Source organism: Crocodylus porosus, unplaced genomic scaffold, assembly GCF_001723895.1.
Source record: "Crocodylus porosus isolate Cpor-Errol unplaced genomic scaffold, CroPor_comp1, whole genome shotgun sequence".
Taxonomy (NCBI): Eukaryota; Metazoa; Chordata; order Crocodylia; family Crocodylidae; genus Crocodylus; species Crocodylus porosus.
Genome location: NW_017728918.1, coordinates 26,230,724 through 26,244,764, shown reverse-complemented (window position 1 = coordinate 26,244,764; position 14,041 = coordinate 26,230,724). Strand labels below are relative to the sequence as shown.

General features: G+C 43.2%; 1 protein-coding gene across 1 annotated transcript in view; it reads left to right on the top strand.

Moving 5' to 3' along the window:
• Nucleotides 1-12,174, top strand: part of TAF1B (TATA-box binding protein associated factor, RNA polymerase I subunit B) — a 53,000-nt gene extending 40,826 nt beyond the window's left edge. Inside the window, exons 13-15 of the mRNA XM_019538140.1 lie at nucleotides 2,761-2,831; nucleotides 4,695-4,920; nucleotides 11,651-12,174. Coding sequence (XP_019393685.1) covers nucleotides 2,761-2,831; nucleotides 4,695-4,920; nucleotides 11,651-11,876 — 523 coding nt within the window. The 3' untranslated portion in view covers nucleotides 11,877-12,174. The remainder of the gene's footprint in view (nucleotides 1-2,760; nucleotides 2,832-4,694; nucleotides 4,921-11,650) is intronic.
• The last annotated feature ends 1,867 nt before the right edge of the window (nucleotides 12,175-14,041 follow it).

Sequence of the window (14,041 nt, the reverse complement as noted above, 5' to 3'; positions counted from 1 at the left end):
TTTTTTTTTTTATTTTTATGTTTTTTACATTTTAGATGAGCACACAAGGGCCTAATAAACGAAAAAGCAAAGAGAGATTGTGTCAATTTGTGAGCATAAAGTCTGAAGCATGTGGACACAGTTTTTACATTATTTAGAAGACTTTTACATTGTTCACTTAAAATTACCACTGTATTTTATTGCCAGCAGTACACAAATGTCTCTTCAGTGCTTAGATAGTAATTACCACATTTGTTTCACATTTCTCTTGAAAGGTTGAAATGCATGTTATTCCAAGAATGGAAACAACACAACTGCCTGCTAGCATATGTCACAATGTTGTTGCTCGATTATTAACAGGTTGCACTGCCTTTAGAAGTTGCTGGTTCATTCTTTTAGTACTTGTTGTAGATCTTATTCCAAATGTCCCTTTGTTCCAAACACTACAAAGGACATCTACATTGTTCTGTCTCTGTTCTAACCTTTTACATGGGCAAAGGAAAGGCGATGATTGTGCATAGGGACTTCTGTCAGGTTTTCTACTTCCATACTGATCAGCACAAAGACTATTAAGACCAGATCTGGCAATTTGGCTGCCTTTTTAGCATAGTGAAAATAATTTTAGTCAAGTCTAAGTTTTAAGAGTCTGGGCTAAATAAATTCATTTTTAAACTCATATATAATAGTGATTTACATTTTAAATACATTTTAAATGTTTCTATTGGAAAAATAGAAAATTAAGATAAATTTTCTGAGGTCTTTTGCAAAACTTTCTAAAGTGTCCTTTGCATTATCCTTTTTTGTGTTGTTATCATTTGTTCACAAACTACATTTTGGGATGTTTCTGTAGGCCGCCTATGGTTTGATTTCAGAAAGTGGTACAAGGTAGTAAAGACATGTATGGATATAGAGCAAAAGAAATTGGCTGAAGAGCGTGCCAGGTATGTTACTTCTTAGTGCCTCCCATTTCCCATTGATCTTAGGCAGGGGTGAGCAAAATATGGCCCGCAGGCTGAATCTGGCCTGTGGAGGGGCTTTGTGTGCCCCACAGCGGGTCCCCTGGTCCCACCTGGCCCAGGCACCAACTGGCCTTGGCACGTCCTGCTGCCCCTGGGCATGCAGCAGGGCTGAGGCAGATCCACAGCTGGACTGCCTTTCTAGGCAGCCCAGGTGGCGGTGGCTCCTGGCTACTGCCACTGCTGGCCCCAGCCCTGTGGTACTGGTGGGGACCTGCTCACATAGCCCCAAACTGGCATGCTCCACGCCTCCTCTGGACTCTCGTGTTCAGGCTAAACAACAGTGGTAGCTGCCAGGCTGAAACTGTTGCTTGGCGCTGGGGAAAAGCAACCCCTCCCCTTCACTGCTGCCAGGCAGTTCTTGCTGCAACCACCCAGAGCCTGCACTGCGCCGGCCTGCCCTGCATCTCCACCATGTCACTGCTGCCTCTGGGCTGCCCAGTGGGGCAACAGTGACAGGCAGCCTGAACAGCGGTGATGGTCACAGAGATGCAGGGCAGCCTGGCACAGTGCAGGCTTCAGGTGGCTGCAGCAAGATATGCCTGGCAACAGTGAGGGCGGGGGGCCGCCTCTCCCCTGCACTGACTAAGTTGCTGCCCAGCAGCCGCCACTGCCACTCAGTGTGGATGGGCTAGTCCAGAGGAGACACGGGGTGTGCTGGGGTGGGGCTGCGCGCATGGGTCCCTGCTGGCAACTGCAGGGCTGGGGCCAGCAGCAGCCAGAAAGAGCTACCGTTGTCTGGACTGCCTAGAAAGGCAGTCCAGCCGTGGAGCCGCCCCAGGTCCACCCCCGCTGCTTGCTCGGGGTGGCCAGAGGTGCCACAGCCGGGCAGTACCTGAGCCATATGGGACCAAGAGACCCGCTGTGGGCTGGACAAAGCCCCTCCATGGGCCAGATTCGGCCTGTGGGCCATATTTTGCTGGAAGGAGCCACTGCCGCCAGGGCTGCTTAGAAAGGCAATCCAGCTGCGGGACCACCTCATCCCCGCTGCATGGCCGGGGTGGTAGGACATGCCATGGCCTGGTGGTGCAGAGCAGGCTGGGGCTGCATGCTGTTGGCGGTGGCAGGGAGATGCCTCAGGGTGTGCGGGCTCTGGGTTATTGTGGGATGGGGGCAAATGCTGACCAGGTTTGGGGGGCTCCCATGCCCACCCCGCCATACCCCCAAACCCTCCCCCACAAACCCCACTACCACACCCTCCCACACACAATCACATATCTCACAAGCACTGCACCCATGCATGCTGTCCCCTGCACACCTCCATAAACTTCACACCCCACGCATGCCTCTGAGGGGAGCCCTGCTCACTGTTACGTGCACATACCTGCACACACCCCCAGCCTCCCTCAAATCCCATACCCACACATGCACACACCCACTCATCCCCACAAACCCCCATATGCTGCCACCCACATCAACACAACCCCACATACACACACACACACACCTACAACCCCCCACAAGCCCCATATCCACCCATACCCCCAGACACCCCCTCCCCTGAAATATACAAGAGTAAGACTTCATTTTGAGCTATTATTCAATCACCTCTATATACACAATGAAAACGCACACAAATCAGGACAAAATATTTTTTAAAATTTAAATGAAAATGTTATTTAAAAATAAAATTAAAATATTTTATTTTAGGTTTTCCAAAAATATCTTTATACCACTAGCAGGACTCTTAAGAAATTTCTACCCCTTTAAATTGTTTAGATACAATTGTGCTAACCTTTGCATTGTATATTTCTTTTACTTGTAGGTGTCTGTGGAAATGTGAAACACCACTATTCTACTCAGCCAAACAAAAAGCTGCCACTTTAAAGAAAAGACGTGAGTGAACCTTGGCTCTTTCCCTTACAATAAGAACATGCTTTAATTTTCTGTGTCCCTGGGGGAAAATATGACAAGAAAATCAGTCCCGACTCTACTTGTCTCTTCTACTACTGACCCTTCTTTCTTTCATCTCTGAGCTCATTGATTGCTCAGTCAGTGTCTGGAGTTCCCCTCCAATCTGGCAAACAACTAAAACTACTTTTTCCAAAGTCTCTAAAAAACTTCCTTTAACCAGGACTCAGAACCTGTGCTCCAATATCACCTTCCTTGACCTACTGCTCTGACAGTCAACCAGCCCAAGCTCTTTTCTTAAAATCTTATCCTCACTTGCCTTCTACATCTCCATTCCCTCTTAGATCTCCTTTCATCTCACTGATGCTTCTCTCAGTGTTAGTGAATTTGTTTTCCCATCTTCTTTCTGTTGTGGGTATCCTCTTCTCTTAGGAACGTAGGACTGGAAGGAACTTCCTGGGCCTTTGCCTCAATCCCTTACTATTGGAGGCAGTCATGTTTTACTGGCTGCCAAGCAATGAGAATCAGCCTTTCTTTAAGAAAGTAAAATGCAGATGCAAATCAAGATTAAACCCAGTGATTTAAAGGCAGGATTTCCTGTTTGCTGTTTTTATATTTTAATCTGTGTTTTAATTCAGTCAATCTAGACAGAGCTGAAGATGATGCTGAGGTTATGAATGACAGGCAGGATGAGAGTCTTGCTTCCAGTGATAAAGGAAGGTGGTAGCTGGGAAAGTGTGCAAGATAGCTGAGTAAGAGCTTTGTTTTAAACACATCAGGCTGTCAGCTCAAGATCAACATTTACAAGAAAGTCAGAGACAAGCAGAGGTTTTAGTTTGAATTATACGAGCCTGTCTTGGCATAATATTACAGGACTGGTTTCTAGGCAAAGGGAATGTAATTGATATGGTGCCACAGTCCACATGGAAAATTATTAATTAAGCTAGAGAAGATGGAGTTTAGTACAAGAACTGCAAGATGAGTAAGGGCCTGGCTCAAAGGGAGATGACAATGGATTGTGTCAAAAAGGAAAGTACAAGGCTGGATGGAAGTTGCTACTAGAATTTCACAAAAAACAGTCCTGGGACTGACCTTATGTAATATTTTCATTAATGATGTTGGCACAACATGTAGGTGGGTGCTAATAACATTTGCAGGCAATACAAATTTAAGAAACATTGTCAGTGCATAGGAGAATAGGGATATCAAATAGGAAGATTGGGATGATCCAGAGGGACTGGAAATTATATGAAATTTAACAATATGAAGTGCAAGGTAACACACTTATCACACTTAGCAATTATTTGTTTCTATATGATGGGAGCTCTTCAATTAGAAAGGATAGAGGAGAAGGAAGAAGGTAAAGAAGAGAGTAAATAAACCTTTTAGAGTCTGTTTCTATATCATACAGAGATAAATTCCATTTCTTTGTAAATCAGCTCCAAATATAATTTTATTGTGTTATGTTGAAAAGATAAATTGTGTATGTGGAGAAAGGTGAACTTATCAGGGGGGAACAGAAGAGGCCCTGTTCCCCCGAGCACTACCCAGAATAACTAGGAATAAAGGCCATAAGTTGATTGAAAGTAGGTTCAGGCTAGACATCAGGAAGCACTACTTCAGTCAGGACGGCTAGGATCTGGAACCAACTTCCAAGGGAAGTGGTGCTGGCTCCTACCCTGGGCATCTTCAAAAGGAGGCTAGATAATCACCTAGCCAGGGTCGTTTGACCTCAGTACTCTTTCCTGCCATGGCAGGGGGTCAGACTTAATGATCTGCTCATTCCCTTCCAGCCCTACCAACTATGAAGATTTCTTGTGGCTAAGGCTTTTGTTTCTATTTGTACAGAAATGATACTGAGCTTACAAAGGCAGTTTGGCGCACTGACAGATTCCCCTCAAGTAACTGAAAAGCAAAGCCCTTCAAGTTTCCAGTTAACCTGGGATGAAGAAAACCCAGATGGAAGTTGTTTTCATGGGCATAGCCTGGAGGGATTTTTGCAAGAAAAAGGCAATTTGCATAGACCCATGAACCCTGAATACTGGCTTTGTACAGTCAAACTATGTAACAAAAAGTAGGTATTTGGCTTTTGTTGTGAACTATTATATTGTTATACAAAACAGTTAAATGTTTACGAAAAATGCTCTCCTACTATATATGTCTATATTTCTCTCTCTCACACTATACATATATGTGTGTATATAATATGGATGTGTGTGTGTGTGTGTGTGTATACATACCTATTATTTTAGGTGTTTATTTCAAAATAAAATACCTTATTTTAATATTATACCTTATATGTTTATATTATTTTTATGTGTGTGTACACACACACACACACACACGTGTAAATTGCCCATCAAGAATGATGGGGCAGGCGGGAATGGAGCGCCACACTCCACCACCCTGCGCTGCTGCTGCCTCCCGGGGGCAGGGCTTGCATGCAACCGCCACCAGCCCGTGCTGCTGCTGCTCTGCATCCAGCTGCACACCATGCCCCCCTGCATCTCCCCCCATCCCAGTGCTCCGCATCCAGCTGCACTCCACCACCCCTCCCCCCTCCACATCTGATCATCTGTGTGGAACACTCTGGTTGTTTCAGTAAGCATTGTGATTGGCTGCCGAGACAGCCAATCAGTGTGCTCCAAGAGCATTACAGACTGACAGACAAACTAAGCCCGTATATATATATGGTATTTTATTTCTATAAAATGAAATACGTTAAGGGGTAAGATAGGTACACAGCTGTGCATTAGCCAGTGATATAATTATGTGTTATGCTCTCTGTGCTTGTGTGTGTGCAGATTGGTCATGGGGTTTAAAGAGATCTATTATAGGATACAAAGTGATTGAGTTTCACAAAAAGTTAAAAAAGCTGATGGAACAAAATCATCATCCTGAACTGCATGGTAAAAGAAAAGGTTAAGGAGAAATATGCCCTCTTTTCCTTTATGTCACAGATTAAGCCGTCATACAGTCACTCTCAAGAGAATAGAAGGAGTTACCAAAATGTTTGGAAAAAATGTTTAATTTAGAACAAACTGTATCCCTAATGCAATGAGTTTCAGTTGTCCTGACCTTAATCAAACAATCATGTCGATTTTAGGATCTTGCATTCAGCTTTATAAGCAATGAATATTTCCGACAGGTATTTCAGAAAAACTGTGTGGACTGGGGGAGAGATTGATTTAACAAATAAAAATGGCCATTTTATTTAAAGCATATTAGTCAGAATATCTCTTGCAACAGTGGTTGAGAAGACTAGAAAAAGGAAACACATTTATCCCGCTCATCTAATGTCTGTCTTTACTGAAGAATTGTTCCCAAATCCTGATTTTGGTCACAAGTGAAATTGAATTTGACATCTTACTTTCTATTGGAATATAATCCAAAATAGCCACACAACTTATTGAGACAATTATTTCTTTCAAGAATGTAGTACTTTAAATAGTAAAGGAAATTATAGTTTGTGTGTAAGATAACTTGGCAAAGCTGTTTATGAATGATTTTGGTGTCTGCCTACATTTTGCTGCTAATATGTTTCAGTAGAACCATAGAAAATTACAGTTGGAAGGGACTTCAGAAGGTCATCTAGTCCAAACCCCTGCTCAAAGCAGGACCATCCCCAACTATATCATCCCAACCAAATCTTTGTCCAGCCAGGTCTAAAAACCTCCAAGGATGGAGATTCCACCACTTCTCTAGGTAACCTGTTCCAGTGCTTTACCACCTTCCTAGTGAGCAAGTTCTTCCTAATATCCACCCTAAACCTCCCTTTCTACAACTTGAGACTGTTGCTTCTGTTCTGTCATTTGTCACCACTGAGAACGGTCCAGCTCCTTCTTTGGAACCACCCTTCAGAAAGTTGAAGGCTGCTATTAAATTCTCCCTCACTCTTCTCTTCTGCAGACTAAATAAGCCCAGTTTTCTCTGCCTCTCCTTAGAAGTCATGTCCCCCCACCCCCTAACCATTTTCGTTGCCCTCTGCTGGATTCTCTCTAACTTATCCATATCCTTTCTATAGTGGGGGGACCAAAATTGGACACGGTGCTCCAGATTTGGCCTCACCATTGCTGAATAGAGCAGAATAATCACTTCCCTTGATCTGCTGGCAGTGCGCCTACTAATGCAACTCAGTATGCTGTTAGTTTTCTTGGGATCAAGGACACTCTGTTGATTCATATCCATCTTATTGTACATTGTAACCCCCAGATCCTTTTCTGCAGAGCTGCTGCTTAGCCACTTGGTTCCAAGCCTGTATTGGTGCATGGGATTGTTCTGTCCTCAGTGCAGGATGGTTTGTTCCTGTGCCCTTAGTAAAGTTTCTTTAAAAATACAACCAGTTCTCCTGGACTCTTTTCTCCCTCAGACTGGCCTTCCAGGGGAACCTGCCCACCAGTTCCCTGAGTGAGTCAAAGTTTGCTTTTCTGAAGTCTAGGGTCAATACTCTGCTGCTCTCTTTTCTTCCTTTTGTCAGGATCCTGAACTTGATCATTTTGTGGTCACTTCTGCCCAAGTTGCCATCCCAGCAGATGTTAGGGTGATTAAAGTCCCCTATGAGAACCAGGGGCTGTGGTCAGGAAACTTCTGCTAGTTGTCTGAAGAAAGCCTCATCTACCTCATCCTCCTGGTTGGGTGGTCTGTAGGAGACACCAACCATGACATCCCCCATGTTGCTGTCCCCTCTAGCCTTAACCCAGAGATTTTCAACAGTCCTAGCTCCAGTTTCATACTAAAGCTCTAAGCAATCATACAGCTCTTTTACATACAGTGCAACTCCTCCTCCTCTTCTCCCCTGCCTGTCTTTCCTGAACAGTTTGTACCCATCCATGACAGTGCTTCAGGCACGCAAGCTTCCACCAAGTCTCTGTCATTCCAATCGTGTCATAGTTCTGTAACTGTGCAAGTAGTTTCACTCTTGCTTAGAGATTGCTGATACATCTTACTGAAGTTAGTTGGGACTCTGTATAGGTGTAGGACTCTATCCTGGTAAAACCTGCCAACATATTTGAATGCTGGATAGGCTACATTTCTCAAAGTACAGAAGACCTAACAACAGAATATAAGAATTCAGTACTTTTTGCACCTTGGGATAGGAACTGGAACTTACATCTGAAGTCATGTTTCTCTCTTACTGTGAAACTCTTCATTCTGTGAACAGGGTGAGTGACTTGGTGGATATAAGTCAGCTTACCGTTCTATCCCTGAGTTATATACTGTGAAAAGCAAGCCACATTTGTATTTGGCCAGTGAATCTGGGTGACAGTAGAAAAGGGAAACAGACATTAAAGACCAGTTTGAAATCACAGTTCTGGGCTTCTGCTGTGTTATTAGTTGGAAGTAAAGTTGAGATATAGCTGCATTAAATTGAATTCTACTTCATGCCTATATACCTTTATACTGAAGTAAACTTTTAATTGTTTTTAATGCTATCACACTAATAGTATGATTAATATTAATCTAGTATTAATAGCCTTACACTAATTATCCTTTGTTTTGTAAAATCAATTGAATTTAGTATTCTAACTGAAAATTACTCTAAAGTGTGTACAGACTTTGCTGTCTTGCGCATTTGTATATATTTTCATGCTGCTTTTTTGCAAATTCTCTGTAACTGGAATAGGTTGGAATAATGTAAACATAGTATTATATTACAAGAGCTTTTATTGTGTTTAAGTACATTCCTTTGTATGACTGGATTCTTACAAAGAGGAGAATCCAGTTCATTCCAATGTGAATACATCTTATACACATTAGATGATTGTATTTTACATTAGATTAGCCTGCTGCATATGAAAGTATATACCTAAATATAAACTTTAAATGGAGAGGTTTTTCACACTAACATATGTGAAAATAATCGACTCTCATAGCCATTAAGCACACTTTTTTTACATCTTTATGAAAGCTCTAACTCCAGTTCATATTAAATAAGTGCTTTTGTAGCTTCAGTTTAACTATGTTTCAGTCTGCAACTAAATTACCGTAAAATACTGTATTTTGATATTTTCCCAGCACATTTTGAGAACAGGACTCTTCAAAAGGCCCAGATTGTGCTTGCAAGAGCAAAACATATAGGCTGCTTACATATGTCAAAAACCCCACAAAAATGTCACTTTAAACTCCTTGTGCTCCCATGCTGAGCCCAGCACATGCCCAGAAGAGGCATCACATTAGTTGGACCCAGCTCACCCAACATCTGTATCGATCAGGTGCTTTAGTGGGGCCTTTTTGGCACTTTTATCTAATAGCCAATTGACTCAGCGTTAGAGAAAATCACCAAAAACTCCACTGAAGAACCTGTCTGTACAGGTGCTGCAGAGCCAGGTTGAACTAATGCACTGCTTCTTCTGGTAAAGCACATTTTTTCCTGCTTTTTTTTAATGTACCTGAAGAGTCTTCCTTTGGGCTGTTTTGATGTGTGTAAATGTAATGCTGCACCCTCCTGTTTTCTTGTGCACATATTTAATTTAATTATCACTGTGGTCTTATCTAACCCTTAATATTTTGCATATCTCTTACAGATATTTTCATTTATGAACTATAAGTTATAAAAGATAGTGTACCACTATGTTATCTAATCCTGTTTTAAAGTATTAGTACTTAAATACATGCAGATTTGTCATCTATACAGTAACAAGTTATTGTAAAAATTGACTCTACAAAGAAAATATTATTCAAATTTATAGTGTAAAGTAGTAGCCTAAGGACAGTAGAGTAGAGAGGACTTTTTTTGGAAACTGGAACACCTAACCTAGCAACATGTGGCTTCCCACTCACCGCCATATATCCACCACTAACAAGAATTGCATTAATTGAATGTTTCTGCTAAATATATATGGCAATGTATTATGTTGCCATGTAGTTGTTGCTGATAGGCTCAAAATTAAAACAGACATGATGAATAACTGCAGATCACACCCCTTTGGAGCTGTCTGCAGATTATGAAAAATACCTCTATTTTCTCCATTCTATTCAGCTTTTAAATGTTTTCTTCCCCCTTAAGTGCAAAAATTAAAGGTTTTTGTAGAATTGAAACATCAGATTTGACAGCTAGATTGTCTCACAGTCTGCAGCTGCAGAATTGTGGAAGATATGAGGTTTAGTTAGGAGTTAGTCTGGGCAGATCTTTTCTTAGCCAGAAGTGTATTGTCAGGAAAATCAGTTTCAGGTTGACTAAAACTCTTCCTACTTTTGGGTTACAGTCAGTGAATACTCTTTTTTGGCCAAAAAAGTAAAGAAAAATATATGGAAATGTCAAAATGAAGTTTTGGATATTCTTTAAATGTACAATCTAAAAAAAAAAAAAAAAAAAAAATCGGTAGATTCACAAGAGGTAACACATAAAAAAACAGTGAGGACAAGGTAGTAGTCTTATGGTCCTTCTTTCTTGGACCCCAGAACCCGTAAGTTAGGCATCTTCCCTTGGAGCTAGGGAACAGATTCAGATTCCTTCTCCAGCATGACTCATTGTAGGGATTTGAGCAAAGATTTTGCCTCCCAGAAGAATGTTCTAATCACTGGTCTTGTAGGTAAGGTATGCTTAATTAGGTCTCTTTCAGTTTCTCTATTTCAAGCAGTTCTACTTTTTAATAAAATATTTCCTTGTTCATTTGGTTGGAGTGGAGTGACTTCATTGTTAACATCCTGGACACCAGGGTGTAGAATATAATGGGACTCACCATCTCCTTCTCTCATTTTGTGAATGGTGCCTATCTCCTCTTGTGACTCATGGGATAGGTCCCAAACTCATAGCAAACAACTGGCATTTTGCTTGAGACCCTCCAATATGGCTTCTATAGAAAATTAGAAAGTTTTTAAATTGAAATTGCACAAGGAGAGCAAGCATGATATGGACCACAGCATGTTACTTGCACAGTGTTATTGCCCTTGAACCAGTAAAGATTGGGGACTGGGGACCATGGATCTAAACTTTTGCTTTATTAAAAAGGGCCTACAAACTTTATTTTTTCCAGTTCACAAAATTCAAGATGTTGATTTTGGATCAGTCCAAAGCAAAACAAAAAAATGGTTTGTTATGGTTGACCCTAAATGGTTGACCTTATTTAACACCATTGAGTGCTTGCTTTGGGGCATGTGGAGTACGCACTGTTACCATTCTTCACTTACCAGACCCTCTACACTCTCTCTATACTCAGTCATCTTTCACTCAGCCCAAGACATTGGCCTCCATCACACACAGTTTAGATTTGCAAACAGGCACCTTCATGCTTTCTTCCATGTGGTCTTCTCTCATGCTTGGGGGTTATCAGTCAATATCAACAAAACTCCATCATTATCTTTCTTATATTCCTCCTCTGCAGTGATATCTACATAAAACTTAACAGGTTGCTGCTGTGTTGTAACTGCTGTTTTTCACGTTATGTGATATTATCTCATTCATTCCTGGTATTTCTAGGTTTATCTGTTATTTGTTGTATTATACTTCAAATTGCAAGTTCTCAAAAACAGGGAACATTTTTTGTTCAGTTTTTGCAGTGGGTTCCTGCTGCATGATTTGTAATTCTAAGACACTATAATAATACAAATCATCACCCTACCTAGGACTGCAACTTGTCCTAGTCTTGGTCTACCCCCTTCTTATGAAGGATTACTCCAGTGAGATTCTCTCTCAGGAATGCAGTTATAGAACATAATACTTCTGATGGCACTAATGAAATGTTGGTGTTTTGCTTTAATTTTTTTTTTCAAATGATTTCTATGAAGTATATGCCAACAAGACAAACCTGTAATTTAAGCTGTACTTATGATACTGTTTTCTTTCTTCCTTTTTTGTTATTTAGGGTATGTGGGCATCTGGCACACTATAAAGAAGGAGACTTTTCAAAGAGCTACCAGTTCATCCTAAACCTCTTCTCCTTCCTTCTAAGGGTAGATGTTTCTCTTATCCATGAGGAGGTGTGTTTGATAGAACACAAGCTTTTCAATGCAAGACTTCATAAGAAGTCAAAAAAACAATCCAAGCCCAAGGAAGTGGAAATTCCTAAAGCTCCTGGAAATACAGGCTAAATGAAGAGTGCCCTCAGTTGTACAATACAACCCCCTCACATCTTTGAGTCTATGAGGACTTCTGTCAGATGGAGAATGATGATTCGTGAGCATCAGGATCAGGTTGCCTGATTGGGGCCAAGGTTTCTCTTTGTTTATATTATAAAGAACAATTTTGAATTGGAGGTAGAGCTCCAAAACCAGCTGTTTATTTCCACGTCATGAGAATGAATTAAAAGTTATGGAAATAGGTTGTGGGAAGTATTCATTTAACCAAAGACTTTGAAATTCAAAATAAAGTTTTTTACCTAATGTCTTATGAGAGAGGAAATATTATTTTCTTCGTTTGAAAAAAACAACAACTAAAGAATGCAATACGCAAATGGTTACTTACCAGAGTGTAGTATTGGGGAGATCTGGCAGTTAGGCAACTTGGTGCTTCCAAAGTCTGATCTTTTGTAGCAACTTTGGAATACTCTCTGGGTGTCTCTTTATTTCTTTTTACCATCCTTCATACTCCTTGCTGGCTTAAGACTCTTATTGGAATCATTTTTTTGCATTCTTACCTGTTTCCAGCCATCCTGGTTTCTTCAGTGTTGTCCTTTTTAATATCTGGAACAACTCCTGCTTCTTCCTGGTACATCAGGTGGTCAGCTTTTTCCTCACCTTTCTTTTGCAAGGTGTTGACTATCTGCATGGTAACAAAATGTTCATTGGCTGTAGCTGCCCCAGGCTCTCCTTAGCAGGCGGCCTGGGCTCTGTGGTTGGCAGCAGTTGCCCAGAGTCTGGGCCAGCTGCATCCAGGAGGCTGCAAACAGTTACACTGGGCTCTGTGTCAGTGCATAAGGTGGCTGACAGGCTTCAACCAGCTACATTGGACTCTGGAGCCCCAGCACCAGCTCCCTGGTGGCAGCAACTGCATGTATGCCTCAGGGCACGGGGCAGTGCAACCCTGGCCCCTCCCTCTCCTCCACCAGCCACCCAGAGGCGTGTGTGCTTCCACCATCAGCAACAAGGACTTGGCTTCTGGTAGCTCCCCCATAGTCTGCCCTGGCATACCAAGTCAAGGCATGGGTCAGGGTTGGGGTGTTCTTGACACTCCAACCAAAAACACTGTCAATGCCTGGCCTAGTGCATATATCTGCCTGTTGCTGAGTGTCGCAGGGCACTTGCGCGCCCCGCTCCTGATGATGGTGAAAAACTTAAGGGGAAAGGTGTGTAGCAGAACACTAGGGTGCTCGCTACTAGCAACAGTAATAAGGACAGCTGCCAATTAATAGGGCAGCACAGGTGAGGGTTACCAGGGCAGCTAATGTTGGTCAGCTGGCCAGGAGGGGGGCAGGGCTGGGCCTTTATAAGCAGCCCAGGCCAGGGCCTAAAGAAGCAGTTCCCCTCTGGCAGCCACAGGAGCAGGAGCTCTGTGGGTGAGCCGAGTAGCCCGGGTTGATGGTTGCAGCCTGACCGGCTGCAATGATGCAGGGGTAAAGAGAGCTCTGACGGGGGTAAGACAGAGCCAGCATAGAGCGGAGCTGGGTTTATGAGCTTGGGGGCTTATGATTGCGTTATGAGCCAGTAGGCTTCTTGTTTATGTTGCAGCTGCTTGGCTCATGTTTCGTTATCGTTACACTGGAGGACCAGGTGAGGCTGTAGGGGTGCGAGGAGGCCTTACGGGAGCTCCCTAATAAAATGGGGGCCCCGGGTGCCCAGTAGTGGCACAGTGAGCGGTGCCGGTGGGGCACAGCTGTTTGCACTGGAGAAGCTTGGTGTGTGGGGTTTCAGACCCTAGCCCGTGAGGGCGGTATTTTGCCCAGTGGGGCAAGCGACCCAGGAAAGGGTCAAGAGGCCAGGCACGGCTGCGGCCACCTGAGCCCCAAGCATGGGAAACGTGCGAGTGAGGCCCCAGAGTGGGGGCAACGAGCCCGAGAGGTGTGGCCCAGGCCCCAGAGAGGACGAGGGTGAGGGCTCAGCTTTGTTTGGGGGCGTGTTGGCTCAGCCCCGGAGCTAAAAGGGGGCAGCGAAGAGCCCTGGAGCTAGGGGGGTATCCTGACCCCAGCCCAGCGGGGCAGTATCAGGAGTAAAGCCCGAGTAGGGCATAAGACCCCAAAGGAGGGTCAGGGGGCCAGCCACAGCTATGGCCACCTGAGCCCCAACCACGGGAAGCATGGCATAGGCCCCAGAGGAGGCAA